Here is a 15,462-nt window from a genome sequence, read left to right on the forward strand (position 1 = left end):
CTGTAGTGGAGGACTCCGAAATAATTTCGACCACCTGGGGATCTTTAACGTGCACTGACATCGCTGAGGAAAGAAAATGGCGCAGTAACTGTGTCACGTACCTCGGTGGACACCCGAACCGCGCCGTAAGGGAAGAGATAAAGGAGGGAGTGAAAGAAAAGAAAACTGCCATAGTAGAGGTCTCCGGCATAATTTCGACTACATGGGGATCTCTAACATGCACTGACAGCCTATTGGTATATCCGTCTCTCTTTCTCTTTTGGTCTATCTTTATATATGGTTCATCTCTCTATACCTGTGCGCGTACCACTCCAGTCAGTTTTTGTGCCTGTCTGTCTATGTCTGTGTCTGCGTCTGTGAAAAGTGTGTGAGACTGTGGATAGTACCTGCGTGTACGCGCGTGTTCGTCTTCAGTCACTGAAACGTGATCCTTTTACAACGTTTCGGCTATACGGTGAATGATCCTTCAAGTGGGCAGCGCCGAAACGTCGCAATAAACGTGGTTCTTGCGAATGAAGTTTTTAAAAAATGCCGTTACAAGCCGGTGTAAGTCACAGGCTATAATGTACTAATAAACGTAAGGAGCAGGGATGAAGGACGCGGCGCATGAATTAAAGAGAGACCCAACTCGCGCGAAAAACAACGCGTCTTAACTTCGAGAAGAAAGGAAAAGAATATCGCGCACACGGTACAGTCGATGGACATAGCTAACAACAGAACGGATATAAGAAGCGCCTGCACGGAAGAGAATCGGTAGTATCTTTACCCTTGCCGTTGAGACGCGGCATCTCTTGATAATAATTGAGAGGATGGCTGGAGGGTGAACAGGGACCTAACTGCAAGCAATGCGTCTGCAGGTGCATCCGTTGAAAGACCACGAGGATGTGGTCCCGTACTTCAAGAGCATCAAAGACGCTTCTCCGGGAAGCCTCATCGCGGTCGTGTTCCACACGCCACGACGGTTCCCTTGGAGGAACGCTCCGCGACCAGTAGCCGCCTTCGATGACTCGGCCTCGGAGGAAGACGAAGAGCAACGTTGGGAACTGAACTATGAGGTACGAGATCAGGGTCTTCCCAGGGTATCTGCCTGTACTCCTAACACTTAACTACGAAGTCATTCCTAGTTTAAATGAGCTAAGGCAGGACATAATGCGAATTAAACGACTGGAAAAAGCACCGCTGAAAAACATTATTCTATAGGAGAAAAACTTCATATATACCTATATCTTCCGACAGCACACAGGCTCATCCAATGGAAGCTTAACGAATGTAACATAGGCTCGAAATTCTCTCTTCGATGCGCACAACACGACTGAAGTTTCACTGACACGCATGCTGCCTCTTTCTCTAGATCTAAAATATTCCAGCAAATGCCGGGCTTTCAATTCTTCCTTTTGCGAAAATTTTCGCGCCAGAATAATAATAATATTATAACAATAATAATAATTGATTTTGGGGGAAAGGAAATGGCGCATTATCTGTCTCATATATCGTTGGACACCTGAACCGCGCCGTAAGGGAAGGGATAAAGGAGGGAGTGAAAGAAGAAAGGAAGAATAGGTGCCGTAGTGGAGGGCTCCGGAATAATTTCGACCACCTGGGGATCTTTAACGTGCACTGACATCACACAGCACACGGGCGCCTTAGCATTTTTCCTCCATAAAAACGCAGCCGCCGCGGTCGGGTTCGAACCCGGGAACTCCGGATCAGTAGTCGAGCGCCCTAACCACTGAGCCACCGCGGCGGGGCACGCGCCAGAATAGCATGGCTCTCATTTGCAGGTTTAGGCCTACAGCGCAAGCGGTCTCAGACAGCAACGACGCTTGTCTTGTGCAGTTGTCGGGGTGATTTCCGGCAGTGGTGCAATCGGTGTTCAATACTGCACCACAGGGTGTTGCTGCATTTGCTGCATACAGTAGCTAGCATCCAGTTTGGTGCACAAGCATCTATACGATTGCATGTCGCGAGACATCGAACCTTACGCATGGCTGAAACTCTCTCGGCCTGTGATTGTAAGGAGGAGAATTACGTTGTAATGCGCAGGACATCCGCCTCTCTTGTCTCGGGCGCGCAGGTTCGAGTGCACGGCATCCAGTTCGACGTGAACGTCCGCTACCGCCGTTTCCTGATGCTGCCCGCTGCGCTCAACTTGGATGCATTCAGCGAGATGACGTACCTGCTGCCGATCCAGTACGCCGTGGAGACGGCCTTCATCGAAGTCGTCAGCAAGGCGAAGAACGAGAGCCTCGATTACGAAGTGAGCATTCCGAAGAGCAGCGAAGCATAAAAATCGTCGGAGAGCGTATCTAATTAGAGAACACGTGACCACAGGTCCAAACTACGAGAGGGAACTAGCTATAGGAGAATAAGAATGAGCTGGAGATCATTTGACAGGCACTCTCAGATTATAAAGAGCAATTTACCAGCATCTCCCAAGAGTAAAGCATACAACAGCTGTATCTTCCCGGTACTCACCAATGGGGTAGAAACCCGGAGGGTAATGAGAAGGGTTGAACTTAAATTAGGAGGGCGCAGGCAGCGATGGAAAAGAAAGTGATAGGCGTCACGTTAAGGAACACGAAGAGCGCAGAACGGGTAAGGCAACAAACTGGAGTTAATGACATCGTAGCCAAAATTATGAACAAATAGTAATGGGCAGGGCATGTAATACGAAGGCAAGGAAACAGATGGTCCCTTAGGTTAATGGAAGGGATTCCAAGCGAAGACAAGAGTAGCAGGTGCCAAAAGACAGGTGGGAGATTAGATTACGAAGACCACGGGAATAATGTGACCGCAGCTGGCACGAGACAAGGTTAATTGGAAGGCCTTTGTCCTGCAGTGGATGTAGATAGGCTGATGGTGATAATGATGACAGCAGGGTCAGTCCTTGTGCTTCCTTTGATCATGGAATATGATGGAAATGGCTCGGTAAACTGAAGCGGGAGCTCAAATCTAATCTGCAGTGCTGCGGTGAAAGACAGCACAAAAGGTTAGAGTGTATAGCAGATGAGAGTATGGAAAGGGTGGTCCACGCACACGTGGAGTGCGAAAATCCGGCTACCGCCAGTAAGGTATTTTGTCAAGCTAACCGAGGGCGTACTCCCTGCAGTCCAAGCTGTAGCTTCAACTACATGCAGTCAAGTGTACAGACGAGATTACGAAGTTTTCTCGGGCATGTGACCGTGGGGTTTAACACGATAATGCTCAAGGCCCCGTCCTCCGGAAAATCCGGTGTTGTGAGCGAAAAATCACGTTCATGGCTCTGGTAGGTGGTCCTCAGAGGGCATCCTAGGAGGCAGGTGGGTCAGCAAGGTCACGTTGCGGTCACGTGACACTCGCACAGCTGACTAGTTTTATACGTGCTCACTTGCACTTATATTGGCACCTTGACTCTTAACGGGTGTTGTTCACCGGACATATCCTTTAAACGAAAATATTGCAATTGACAACCTAGCCACCTTAATTCCATATAGTGTGAACAGCTGGGAGTTTCGTCCCCGCCAGCCGGAAGACAACAAGGATATGCTTGTAGAAAAAGTCGTGATACCTCGGAAAATCGGAGATTTCACCGCACTCTGCCCTTTCAGGGACCAACACAGTTAGCGTACTCCTGCAGGTCAACCCTGTGCCAGGTGCGGGCAATCTTTCAATGATTTTTGTTTTGCGGGGGGAGAAAACAAGTGTGGGATATACAGCAGGCGCGGCCTATAGTGCGGAAATGACAGTACAGCTTTTGTTACACCATATATATAACAGATGGCGCCACAAGTACTAGCCAAATCACTACGAAGTGCGGCGCGCCAGGTTTGAATGTAGTGAAGAAATCGATGCAACACAGGTATTTTAAAACGCCAGCCCTATTCAAGATGTTCGCAAAGTTTTGATGCTCTGGCATAGCAATGAGAGCGTGTCTGTCGTTGCATTAAGATTCGTTTACATAACCAATTTCAGGTGAGCTTATCGCTCTGTACCAATGAATATGTAGCTCTACCGTGTTATTTGGCGCCAGGCTAAGGATGCCTGCTGCTAAGCACGCCATAAAGGAAAAGGGGACTGCGGCACACCCATGAGAACGCTCTCCACATTTTCACTAACCTTGACAGCAGCCATTATGGTAACGCCTGTTGGTAACCAGCCGTTACTCTGCGGACAAATTACAGGGCGTAATTATATAGCAACAACGGTCTGCTTTGATTTCAGGATTGCAACCGTTATCTTGATACAGTTACAGAAAGCATTTCTGACGCGGTTATAAGATCAGGGCGCTCAGAAGCACGAAAATATCCTCTTCAAATAGATTTTATGTTTTGTGTGCGTCCCAGAATTCTCGACACTAACATAAAGGCACCGCAGAGGGCTAACACCTCTTTCTGTCCTCGCTTTGGTGTCATGTGATCATTGAATTCACATCTTTGCCACTGAGAAAGTCGGGGTTTTTTTCCCCCATATTCTTGGTCAAATGTGAGGCATTTTAGAGGATTAGCTCAACTCAAAGCAAAACTAGAGTTTCAGTGGGGTCTGTGTATATGACATCGAAGTGACCTTTGTAATTCCAGAGCAACAGCCTCAAGGCAAATGCGGAAGCATACTTTGACTATGGCCAATGGGACGGTGTGTTCAAATTAGACCCGGGCCGTTTTCAAGATTTTGCCAATCCCACCCCCAAATTTAGCCCACCCCACCTCGGAATTTTGACCCTCATCGATTTGGACTAAAATCGATGTCCAAGCTAATTTTAATGTGCTCATTACGGTGGTAGTCTATAAATTTGGCCCGGGCCATCACCGTAATTTGACCTTGGCCGATTTGGACTAAAAGCGATGCAGAATCATAATTGAGCGTGCCCTGCAAGATGGCCTCCGCCAAATTTGGTCCGGCCACTGACAGAATTCTATCGCTCATCCTTTGGACATAAGCGCGGTTAAACACTGTCTAACTTTATTGCATGTTTTGTCTAGTTATTGCCAAGGTAACCGGCGCTTTCTTTCCAGGTGAGCCTGCAGCGGTTCCCTTATCCGAGCCTCTATCCGGAGGACTTCACGACCACTTATGCCCGCGTGGTGATCCGCTTCGTGATCGCCTTCTGGATTCCCTTCGCTCTCTTTGTCGTCCAGATCGTCGACGAGAGGGTGAGCCACTGATGAACACACGTATCCTACATGCAAATCGTCTCGATACAAGCGCCATCTTTTAACTGGCGCGGTAAGCATTTTTTCAGTACTGATCGAAGTGCGGGCAGCGACTGCAGGTACAATTTGCGAGCGCTGAGCAAATGCTAAACTGAGCCAGCGTGGAGCACGTTTAAGTTCAAATCATGTGCCCTTGCCCGTACCGCGGCTAAGTTAACGGAACTGTTCGTGCATCTGCATGCTCGAAATTAGGTTGGAATTGGCCGACGCCGAAGCTATCGTTTGAAGTCGCCTCTGACCATCCTGTCAGAATATGCACCATTACCATCTTTGCCTGTCCGAATTAGCAGAAGCCCAAGCGCCAACCGTTGGCAGGTCGATATCACGTACCGAAGACTTAATTAACGGCTTTCGTGAATTTAAAATCTCGACCTTGAATAATTTCGCGATGTGCTGACGGCAGGTGGTCCAGGAAAAAAAAGTGAACACACGTCAAAGAAGAAAACTGTTTACGGGGCACTCTTGTGGCCGCAAGCAGACAGAATTCGGCGCTGGGGATAGTAATGTGTGCGCTCGACGCTCGACGATCAGAATGACCTTCGCTCTCGGCAGTGTTGAATATAAAGGTAATGCAGGTCAGCATAAGGAAATGAATGTTGCTTGGATTGGCACCGATATCAACAAAGCGCGATCCCTGTAGTGAAATAAACTCTCGTGACACAGAGAGAGAACTCGATGGACCGTAACTTTGTTATAAGGATGATCTCGCAAAAGCTGATAGGTTGACGCCTTCACTGCCTCACCCGCCACGGTGGCTTAGTGGCTATGACGTCCGCTGCTAAACCCAATAAGGACCTGTGATCGAATCCTGGCCACTGAGGCCCAGTTTCGATGGAGGCGGAATGCAAAGGCACCATCCTGCTGGCCGGCGTCAGTGAACGTTAAATAACCACAAGGGGTCACAATTTGTTTCTGCTCTTCTATGGCGAATAATAATATTCCACGTGCAGCTCTGGGAGGTAAACAGCGTGCCCCATACGTACCATACCATGCCATACCATGTCATGTCATACCATACCGTACCATACCACACCAAACCATACAATACTATACCATGCGATGCCATACCATACCATACGATACCATACCATACCATATCATACGATGCCATACAATACTATACCTTCACTAGTTTGAGAACCACTGGCATCCTCTAGCAACCACTTTTACTCTGCATTAAATGTTAACATAGTAAAGATGTGCGACACACGAGACCCAGCCACTGACAAATCCTCGAGATGTAATCTCACTTGACTCATTGTAACCTCGCTTGAACTCAAGTGTAACTTGGCCCACTCCGCAGGCGAGCGGCATGCGCGCCCAGCAGCTCGTCTACGGCGTGGGGGACGTGTCCTACTGGCTCTCCCACTACCTCAGGATGCTGATCACGGTGGCCCTGATTGGAGCGTTCATGCTCTTCTTCCTGTACGGCATGCTGAGCGACCACTTCGGCAGCGCGTTCATCTCGGCCACCAACCCGGGGCTTGTCTACGCCGTGCTGCTATTCTTCGGCAGTGCGCTGGCAGTGCACGGCATGCTGCTGTCGCTTTTCTTCGACAGCAGTGAGTGCGGCCGCTATGGATTGACTGAAATCCTGATGTCGGCTAGTCGGTACACGTCGAAGTGCTGAAGAGCGAATAACGGCACGGACTACACAAAAGGGCATACGTAGGGGGAATGTCTGTCACGTGTAGTCCCTATCCTTAATCAAGCTGCACCCGCCGCGGTGGCTCAGTGGTTACGGCGCTCGGCTACTGATCCGGAGTTCCCGGGCTCGAGCCCGACCGCGGCGGCTGCGTTTTTATGGAGGAAAAACGCTAAGGCGCCCGTGTGCTGTGCGATGTCAGTGGTCGTTAAAGATCCCCAGGTGGTCGAAATTATTCCGGATCACTCCACTACGGCACCTCTCTCTTACTTTCTTCCTGAACTCCCTCCTTTATCCCTTCCTTGCGGCGCGGTTCAGGTGTCCAACGATATGCGAGACAGACACTGCGCCATTTCCTTTCCCCAAAAACACCAGTTATTACTATTAATCAAGCTGCAACACTTATTCGAACTGCCCTAGCCAGCACTCCTGGTTGGCGTTAGATTCAACAGTGCTGCCAGGTGTGGAGATGCACATTTCACTGAGACGATGGGCAAGGCTTTTGGGAGTATATGTGAGCAGCACTAGTGTGGTTGAATTTACCCGAACGTGTACCTATACAACAATGGGTGGCACCACCTTCAGAGAGTTCAGTTTCTAATATGAACCAACTAACCCAACAACACTTCACTGTAAAGGTTTACAAGAATAGAAATGTGGGTTAGTCGGTTCTTCTCTTGGTACTAAAATAGATTTCAGGACGAGTGCAGAGGCACGTATGCTTGTCTGGTGGTCTAGTTCAGTTTCCCCCCTCGACCTTAGTACCATACTTTAGGCAGGCACTTGTTAACGAACCCGTACAAGGTCTTGGGATATCTACTTTCTTTTCTTCGGGACATCGCATACTCCGAGGTCACGTACTTTTGCTGCTGCGTCATTCTTCATCTGAGGCTTCATCTGTCTTGCAGACGACAGAGATGTACAGTCTTGGTCAAAGGTCATAAGGCCAAAGGCTTTCCGCTTCAGCCGCATAACAGAGCCATTAGGGCTCTATTAAAAACCGAATGACCTTGAAGTGCTAGCTGAAGGTTTCTTCTTGCGGTAGAGAAGTTGCCTGCTTGGCTTGTGTCTTGAATGATGCGCTACACGGGGCATTCCAGGAACATTCATTTCCCTGCAGCTGAACGCTATGGCCTTACGACTTTTGACCAAGACAGTACTTATTTTTCAAAAGAATCCTTAGCCTAGACCAGTTGGTACTGGTGCTTCTAGGTCCGTAAAACTTAAAACTGATGCGCGGGGGGGGGGGGGGGGAGGAGGAAAAAACATCCGTAGCTTAAGAATTGGGCCCTCAGTACAAACTTCAGGCAACCACTCTCGCGGTAAAATTTAATTGCACTGTTTTCCAACCTTCCCGCAGCACGTCTCGCGGGCCTGCTGTCGTCCGTGTACTGGTTCCTGACCCTGATGCTGCCGTACCTGTTCCTTCAGAACCCGTACGGCTTCGGGTACTACCTCATCACGAGGTTGAGCAAGTTGATGACCTCTGCGTTTCCCGGCATGTTCCTCCATTGGTGCTGGATGGTCATCGAGCGCCTGGAGAGATTCGGTGAGCCGCGACAGCTGCATGGACAACCTGGCCACATCATGGTGTCGTCGCAGTTGGCGTCGCGCGCACCCCTCCTCACCCCATGACTGCTCACTGTTGCCGTCCACTCCAGGGCTGTCAACACCGCACCCACACTCTTCACCCTCATACCCTTTCTTGCTGAGCGTGTCACGCCGGACGTCCGCCTTATTGGCAAGGATGAGCGACCGAGCGTGACAATGTGTGATACACGGTCACAGGCGTGGTTCACGGTCATGTGTGATGCACGCGTAACCTGAACCCCTACCTCGCCACCCCTTGAGACCGGCATCAGCACTTCGACCTTCAACTTCGACCGGCATCAGCATTTCACAGCATCCGTGCTTTCACCGAAAATCGCATTATCACAAGGGCAAAACGTAGCGTATTTTTCTTTGTGATTCTTTCCTGCTTCCTACTACATCTGAGTTATGAAATTACCTCAGTAGAATACTGCGGACTGATTATAGCCACCTAAGCGTCTTGCACGGTGTAATGCCTGCTGTTTCTCCTACATCGAAAAGCGTGTTGGCGTTAGAAGCCCGCGAATTTCTGCTTTGAGACAGGACGCCGTAGCGGCCAAGATACCAGAGCAGGTATCCACAGCAAAAAAATACTCGCAGCTAAACGCACAGCGATGCACGTGACAAACGCTTTCGACCGAGTACAGAGCGCCTTATCTGTCTGAAGGCTACAGAGAACGGCCTTAAAATCTTGCTCGTCTCCAGTGCTTGTTGTCCGGCTGTGCCCCATTGTTTCTTACACACCCCTTTTTTTGACTGCTGTCGCAGAGCAAGGCGGCGGACTCAGAAACTTCGGCAACCAGTCGCTCACGCCCGACAACGTGACCATTCTCCAGCTGATGGTTGTCAGCTTCCTGTCCAGCTTGGTGCTGCTGGTGCTCCTGTGGTACATTGACTGCGTCACAAACTGCAGCCGGACAAAGATAGCCAGGCCCTGGTACTTCCCTTTCAGGGTGCGTGCGTGCGCGCGTATCTGGGTGAGGAGGATAAACTATCACGTGTTTCACAGCGAGAGCTGTTGTACGGAGCTTTTGCACGCGTATCCCGTGACGAGGCGAAGCACATCTGGTATGACGTCATCGCCGAGCGCTGAGGAGTATACAAGTGGTGGAGCCAAGGTCAGCCTGAGACGTCATGGCGCGTAGCATGACGTCACAGCGAAGAATTGCGTTTGGGGGCCTAATATGGCCGATTCGCAGAAAAAGGAAGAAGCCCGGGTTCGGCGCCAGCAGCGTAGCTTTTCTGAATCGCATATTTAGCGCGCATCGCCTCTCATAAATCGCTTCTTAAATCCACCGCTGATTAATGCTCTAAGGCACTAAGCTTAACTCTACCGATTTTTCTCCGCTCCCGTCTATCTCTGCTTCCATTTCTTATCTCTATCTGGTCCTTCTGTAAGAGTTGAAAAAATAATTGCCATGCCCGTTACAATAACTTTTAGATTGGCTGTTTGTTTTTTCGTCATGTTTATGCCTGTACTTACAAACCATCTGTATGAGATTGTCTGTAAAAGTTGAAAAAAGAATTGCTATGCTTGTTACAATAACTTTTAGATTGGCTGTTTGTTTTTTCGTCATGTGTATGCCTGTACTTACAAACCATCTGTATGAGATTGCCTGGCTGTAAAACAGTGCATTGACCTGGCCACTTGCCTGTCCCCCGTCTTAAGCAGTTTTCGTTGTCGATGAACGTGTGCTGTATTGTGGCGGTTTGGGCTAGTTCGTGATGAGACTTAATCAAGGTCACAAAGAGCGGAAGGGCCAAGACACAAGAAAGGCACGTAACTAGGGTTTCTTTCCTGTCGCGTCTTGATCCTTCCGCTCTGTGTAACGCTTACAACGTGTACAGACTGGCCGAAGTAACTACCATCTTGAATTGCACTTCACTGAAACGCGTATTCTGTGTGCGTGCTTGTCTGTGTATGTGCGCGTTAGTTAAAAAACCTTCGAAAGTAGAGCGCGACACATACGCTCATATTGGTATTCCAAATTAGCCAGTATGCATCTTTCTTCAGCCTCTCATGATTTAGAGACGCACTGAGAATTTCAAATACTCATAAAACTGAATAACAATGACAAATAAGTCCTGGGAAGAACAGAAGTCTGATCGTTTCGTTTGTTTGGTTTTTTTTTTGCTCATTACTGTTTTAGGCTCATTCGCAATGACCCATCAGGGTCGAAGAGCACACTTGTATTAATCGCGTAGCATATCATACTTCGTGCCCCGACAATGAATTCAGCGCATCCACAGTACAAAGCAATTTTACGATTTTACACACAGGAGCAGGCAGACTTAAAATCGGACTGAAAACCAAGCAGCCAATGCCGCTTTCTACGCCAGTCCCTCAAGGCTACTGCATTTGCACTTACTGCAGGAACATCTTAGAACAAGAACTCAGAGAGAACCCAGCACGGCTTTCATAATGGGTGGCAGTGGAAAAGGAAGGAGGAAATCTTAGGGCAGATATTCTGATAACAGACCCCTTAGTATGCGTTGGTTCGTTAGTGTAACAGAGAAGGGATTAATCGAACGTTGCGGAGATGCAGCTATGGATGGCGGGCAGTCAGGTTGAGGATAAGATCGGGAAATTCGCGGGGAACGGGGCGAGGGTCTCTGGGACACAAGTGGTATAGTTGGAAATGAGTTGTAGAGGTCGTTTTAATGTAGTTGCCGTGGCCTAAATGCCGAAGGAGGTTACGATGACGTAATGGTAACGCTAAACATGGCGTCTTATAAGACGTGCAATCCCCTACGGTTCCTATCATCGCACAGTCTGCTTACTGGAGGCCACCAGTGATCTTGGGGCCGCAGTCGACAGTTTTCAGAACACGGTGCCAGTACTACGAGCAGGAACCGACGGCCGTTCAACCAATCGTGCGCATCAGCGGCGTGTCCAAGGTGAGTGGTGGTACGGAGAAATGGCCAGCGTAATATAAGCGTACACTAGCTAATCGTGGGTCACACCATCACTTCATGTGTTCCTCGTACAGCTCTTTAAAATAGCTTGATTAGGAAAAAGGTACGTGTGCAGCGTGAAGGTGATCTCCTCAAATTGCTCTTTCTTCTGGCCCGCAGCGATTCGAGAGCCACATCGTCATAAGCGACATCTCCTTCAACATATTTGGCAAGCAAATAACCGTGCTCCTGGCGCCGGCCAACTCCGGAAAGTCGACCATTATGAAGATGATCACGGGTAAGGCGGACTACTTTGTTTCGGGCTTTGCATATCCAACAGTTGTGGATAAAAAGCACTTTTGAACGGGAAAGATTTTATGAGCGCAAATTTTTCATTTGTTGCGAGATTTCGCTATAGCACTCAATATATCCGCAGATCTCCCGTCGGCAGGCTTGGTTTTTTTGTTATTAACATTTTTGATATCGTCAAACGCGTTCCTCGTTGATTTTCTATGGCAGTCTTGACTGCTCGATTTCAGCGATGGAAAGACTTTAAAAGAAAGATTTTGCTACACATCACAAGAATGAGCCATTACATTCAATATTTCCATAACATTACCTTACAATATTCCAATATTCAGAATGTTTGTTCAAGAATGTTGGACATGTAGTCAGGTTCAGGAGGCAGTTTATGGTCTCACACTTTTCCCATTTTATACGGCTTTCTTTGGTGAACCCTTTCGGAACGACATATCGTCCGTTAACAATCCCGCCTAATAAATTTTTCTAACTGATAAATAAGTCTGCGGGAGCCTCGAGGGCGTTTGAGAAGCGTCTGTCGAAAGCGTTCAACGTAACGCTGTGCACCTTCATCGCGTCTTCTTCCTACCAGGATCCATCGCGCCCAGCTCTGGAATGATCACCGTGGGCGCCTACGACGTCGTCCTAAACGGCGACGGGGCGAGGAGACTGCTCGCCTACTGTCCGGGCGAAACCATTCTCTACAGCGACCTGACCGTGGAGGAGCACCTGATCTTTTTCGGAACGGTGCGCGAGGCTGTGCATTACTCTGCCTCAATAGGGACTTTAAAATGGGTTGGCCCTATCGGTTAGGGATACAGGGGAATAACGAGAACCCAGTGCGCAAGCGCAGGACAATAATGCGAGTGCCGTTATTATCCTGCGCCCCGCTATTCCGCTATGCCCCTAAAACCGATGGGGTCACCCTATTCTAAAAGGCCCTAATAACTCAGTTTCTTTAAACATCACAAGCGTTTGTAGTCGCAGGTTTTCATTACATCAGCTCTGAAAATCCTGCGCTGTGATTGCATCGAACCTTATACCACTGGGCACTGAAACTCCCTTGGACGTCCCGAGGACGTTCTGGGTGTCCACAGGACATCTGCTGGCCTTGTTGGGACTATGGGACTCTGATGACCTTGCTGGGACTATGTTTTGTCTAATAAATCAAAGTTGACCGTCCAGTCGTTGTGGCGTGAACACTCCTTCTATAGTCCCTTGTCTTTTATGACTTTTTTTTTCTTCAAATTACTATGAACCAACTGGCCCGCATTTCAACCCGTCTACAGGAGGTCTAAAGGAGTTTCAATGCCCATTGAGTTAGAGCCAGCAGACTGTCGCGCCACCTACAGAACTAGTGCGAACTGTTCTCCGCTACTCAAGTGGCAATTACAGAGGAGAAACGAAATTGGCGGGACGGTCATGTAGTAACCTGATACAAAGAAACTGAAATAGCAGTTGGATTTGCCTTCTATAATTACTTTGGTGCTTTCACTCTAAGCCTAACCTTCCCACACGCGACAATTTTTCTCGGGGGTGATGGCGAACAAGGTGGGTGGAAGGGTTGCGGCTTGCGCTGTTGGACGATGGCGGAGGGCGCAGTTGGGAACGGGAGGTGAGTAGAGGGTGGCCGCGGGTCAGCCAACTTGAGAGGAAGGTTGCTCCACAGGCTTTGAATAAAACTGCCGAGAACGCTTGCGCCGCAAACGTTGAGACGTTTTTAAGCTGTGCCGATATACCTTCTCTGCGCTTATGCGCAAACATAATCCGTTGACTGCGCTTACCATTTCATTAAGATGCAAATAAAGGGTCGCAGCTGGTCTCCTGCCAGTAACTGTGGCAGCTTCGTGGCAAACAAAATCAATCCCGAATATAGCTCGCATTTGTTACGAAAGGCAAAAGCCCCATTCCAACAACCCAGAAGCGATGATCCTGGGAGCAATTTTTTTCTTGCTAAATAAATTTCCATGAATGAATATAAAGAATTATGATGCAGCATTAAACTAAGAGGATATCCTGCGCAGGGGCGGCGAAAGCAAAATGGTCCGTCGAATTGTCCGAGGCTAGCCAGGCTCGCCACATTAGGCGAGAGGGGTGTGGATAGCGGGATATAGAATGGCAACGGGGCAGTAGAAAAGGGATTTTTTCATGTTAGCATAGTGATCGGGGCAATAACGCCATGCAGGGGACGCTAGAAGACACTAGAGAAAAGAGCGGACAGCGGTAAGGTGCCCATTTAAGGGGATGTGTCGAAAAATGTGTAGCGTGGGGGTTGTGAGAGATTTGTAAGAAAAAGGAAGGGTACTGAAATATTCTGCAATGATCTAATAGTGAAGGGTTATTAGGGTCTGTAAAGGGAAGTGGTGTGTCATGTTGGTGTATATTTGCAGTAGAGTGTGGGAAAACAGTCGGTGTATATTTGCAGTAGACTGTGGGAAAACACAGTCCGAGGCAATCAGGTGGCGCATAGCCTCGCCCGCGAAACTGCATGAGGTCTCTCAGTTGTGCACAGCAACAGCAGCGCCGTGGGTTACTTCACCAAATCGATCACACATTTTGACAAAATCTCGTCGTAAAGAGAACGCATGTGGTGTGTGGGCCACGGTTGTGCATTTTGACAGTACCTAAGAAACTTTTGTATTGTCGATACGTTTAAAATGCCCCATACTTTAGCGGTGTTTTGCTTCGTCGCGTTTCTATCCCGTATCTCCACACTGGGTAATCCTTTCGAGCGATAGCTCTACTCATGCAGTCCGTCAGTATGTAGATTTGACATTGAAGTGACCTTCGGACTTTGCGATCTCATAGCAAAAGTGTTAAGACAGATGCCGAAGCATACTTTGACTAGGTCATTACCAACACTGGCCCATCCCACCACTCAAATTTGGCCCACCTCACCCCAGAAATTTGACGTTCTCGGATGCAACAATTTAAGCCAAGAGATAACAAACAGCGAAATCATAGTAGAAGCAAGAACAGCTATCGACCATTAGGGGTAACAAAATTAAACCGCTGTCATTTTTTATAAGGCAAACATGTCTACAGTTAGGGTTCATCCGCGCCCACAACCTCTCCCACAGGCGAAGGGGATTTCCCGCAGCAGAGTCCGGTACGAGGTCAGCCGACTCATGGACGACATCGGGCTCTACTTCTACCGATGTCGGCGCGCCGATGACCTCACCCACAGCGTTCAACGCCTCCTCAGCACCGCCATCGCCATCTTGCCGTATCCCGACGTAAGCAGGCTACTCATACTCACTGATTCGCTCTAGTAGACCTTGTGAAAGTGGAGGTATCTGCAAATTCGTTGAGGTATCACTGGTCGCATCATCTTTGATGATGCTTTCGATATCGTTGCGTTTCCAAAAACTTTGCGGCGCGCGTGCTCATCAGGTGCAGCTTATTCTTCTGGACGAGCCGACGCGGAACATGGACCCACACAGCCGGCGCGAGACGTGGGAGCTTCTCTTCAAGATCCGCCGCTACAAGGGCGTCTTCCTCACCACCAGCGACTTCTCGGAGGCAGATGCCCTTGCTGACCGTCTCGTGGTCATGCAGCAAGGGGAACTTAGCTGCGCCGGCTCACCGGGGTACATCGTGAGCCAGTTCGGCATGGGATACATGGTACGCCCAGCATAGTCGTCTCTCCATAGCCAGCTTCTGATGGCATGCCTATGCCGAGGGGAACTTAGCTGCGCCGGCTCACCGGGGTACATCATGAGCCAGTTCGGCATGGGATACATGGTACGCCCAGCATAGTCGTCTCTCCATAGCCAGCTTCTGATGGCATGCCTATGCCGAGGGGAACTTAGCTGCGCCGGCTCACCGGGGTACATCATGAGC

General features: G+C 49.0%; 1 protein-coding gene across 1 annotated transcript; it reads left to right on the plus strand.

Annotated features, from left to right (window-relative positions):
* The first annotated feature begins 14,729 nt into the window (after nt 1-14,729).
* On the plus strand, nt 14,730-15,324 carry LOC144110306 (uncharacterized). The gene is made up of 2 exons (XM_077643155.1): nt 14,730-14,855; nt 15,013-15,324. Exons 1-2 carry the CDS (start codon nt 14,748-14,750, stop codon nt 15,256-15,258), a joined length of 354 nt encoding a protein of 117 aa, XP_077499281.1. The 5' UTR covers nt 14,730-14,747; the 3' UTR covers nt 15,259-15,324.
* Nucleotides 15,325-15,462: the final 138 nt, after the last annotated feature.

The sequence above is a fragment of the Amblyomma americanum genome, chromosome 11 (genome assembly GCF_052857255.1).
Source record: "Amblyomma americanum isolate KBUSLIRL-KWMA chromosome 11, ASM5285725v1, whole genome shotgun sequence".
NCBI classification, from domain to species: domain Eukaryota; kingdom Metazoa; phylum Arthropoda; class Arachnida; order Ixodida; family Ixodidae; genus Amblyomma; species Amblyomma americanum.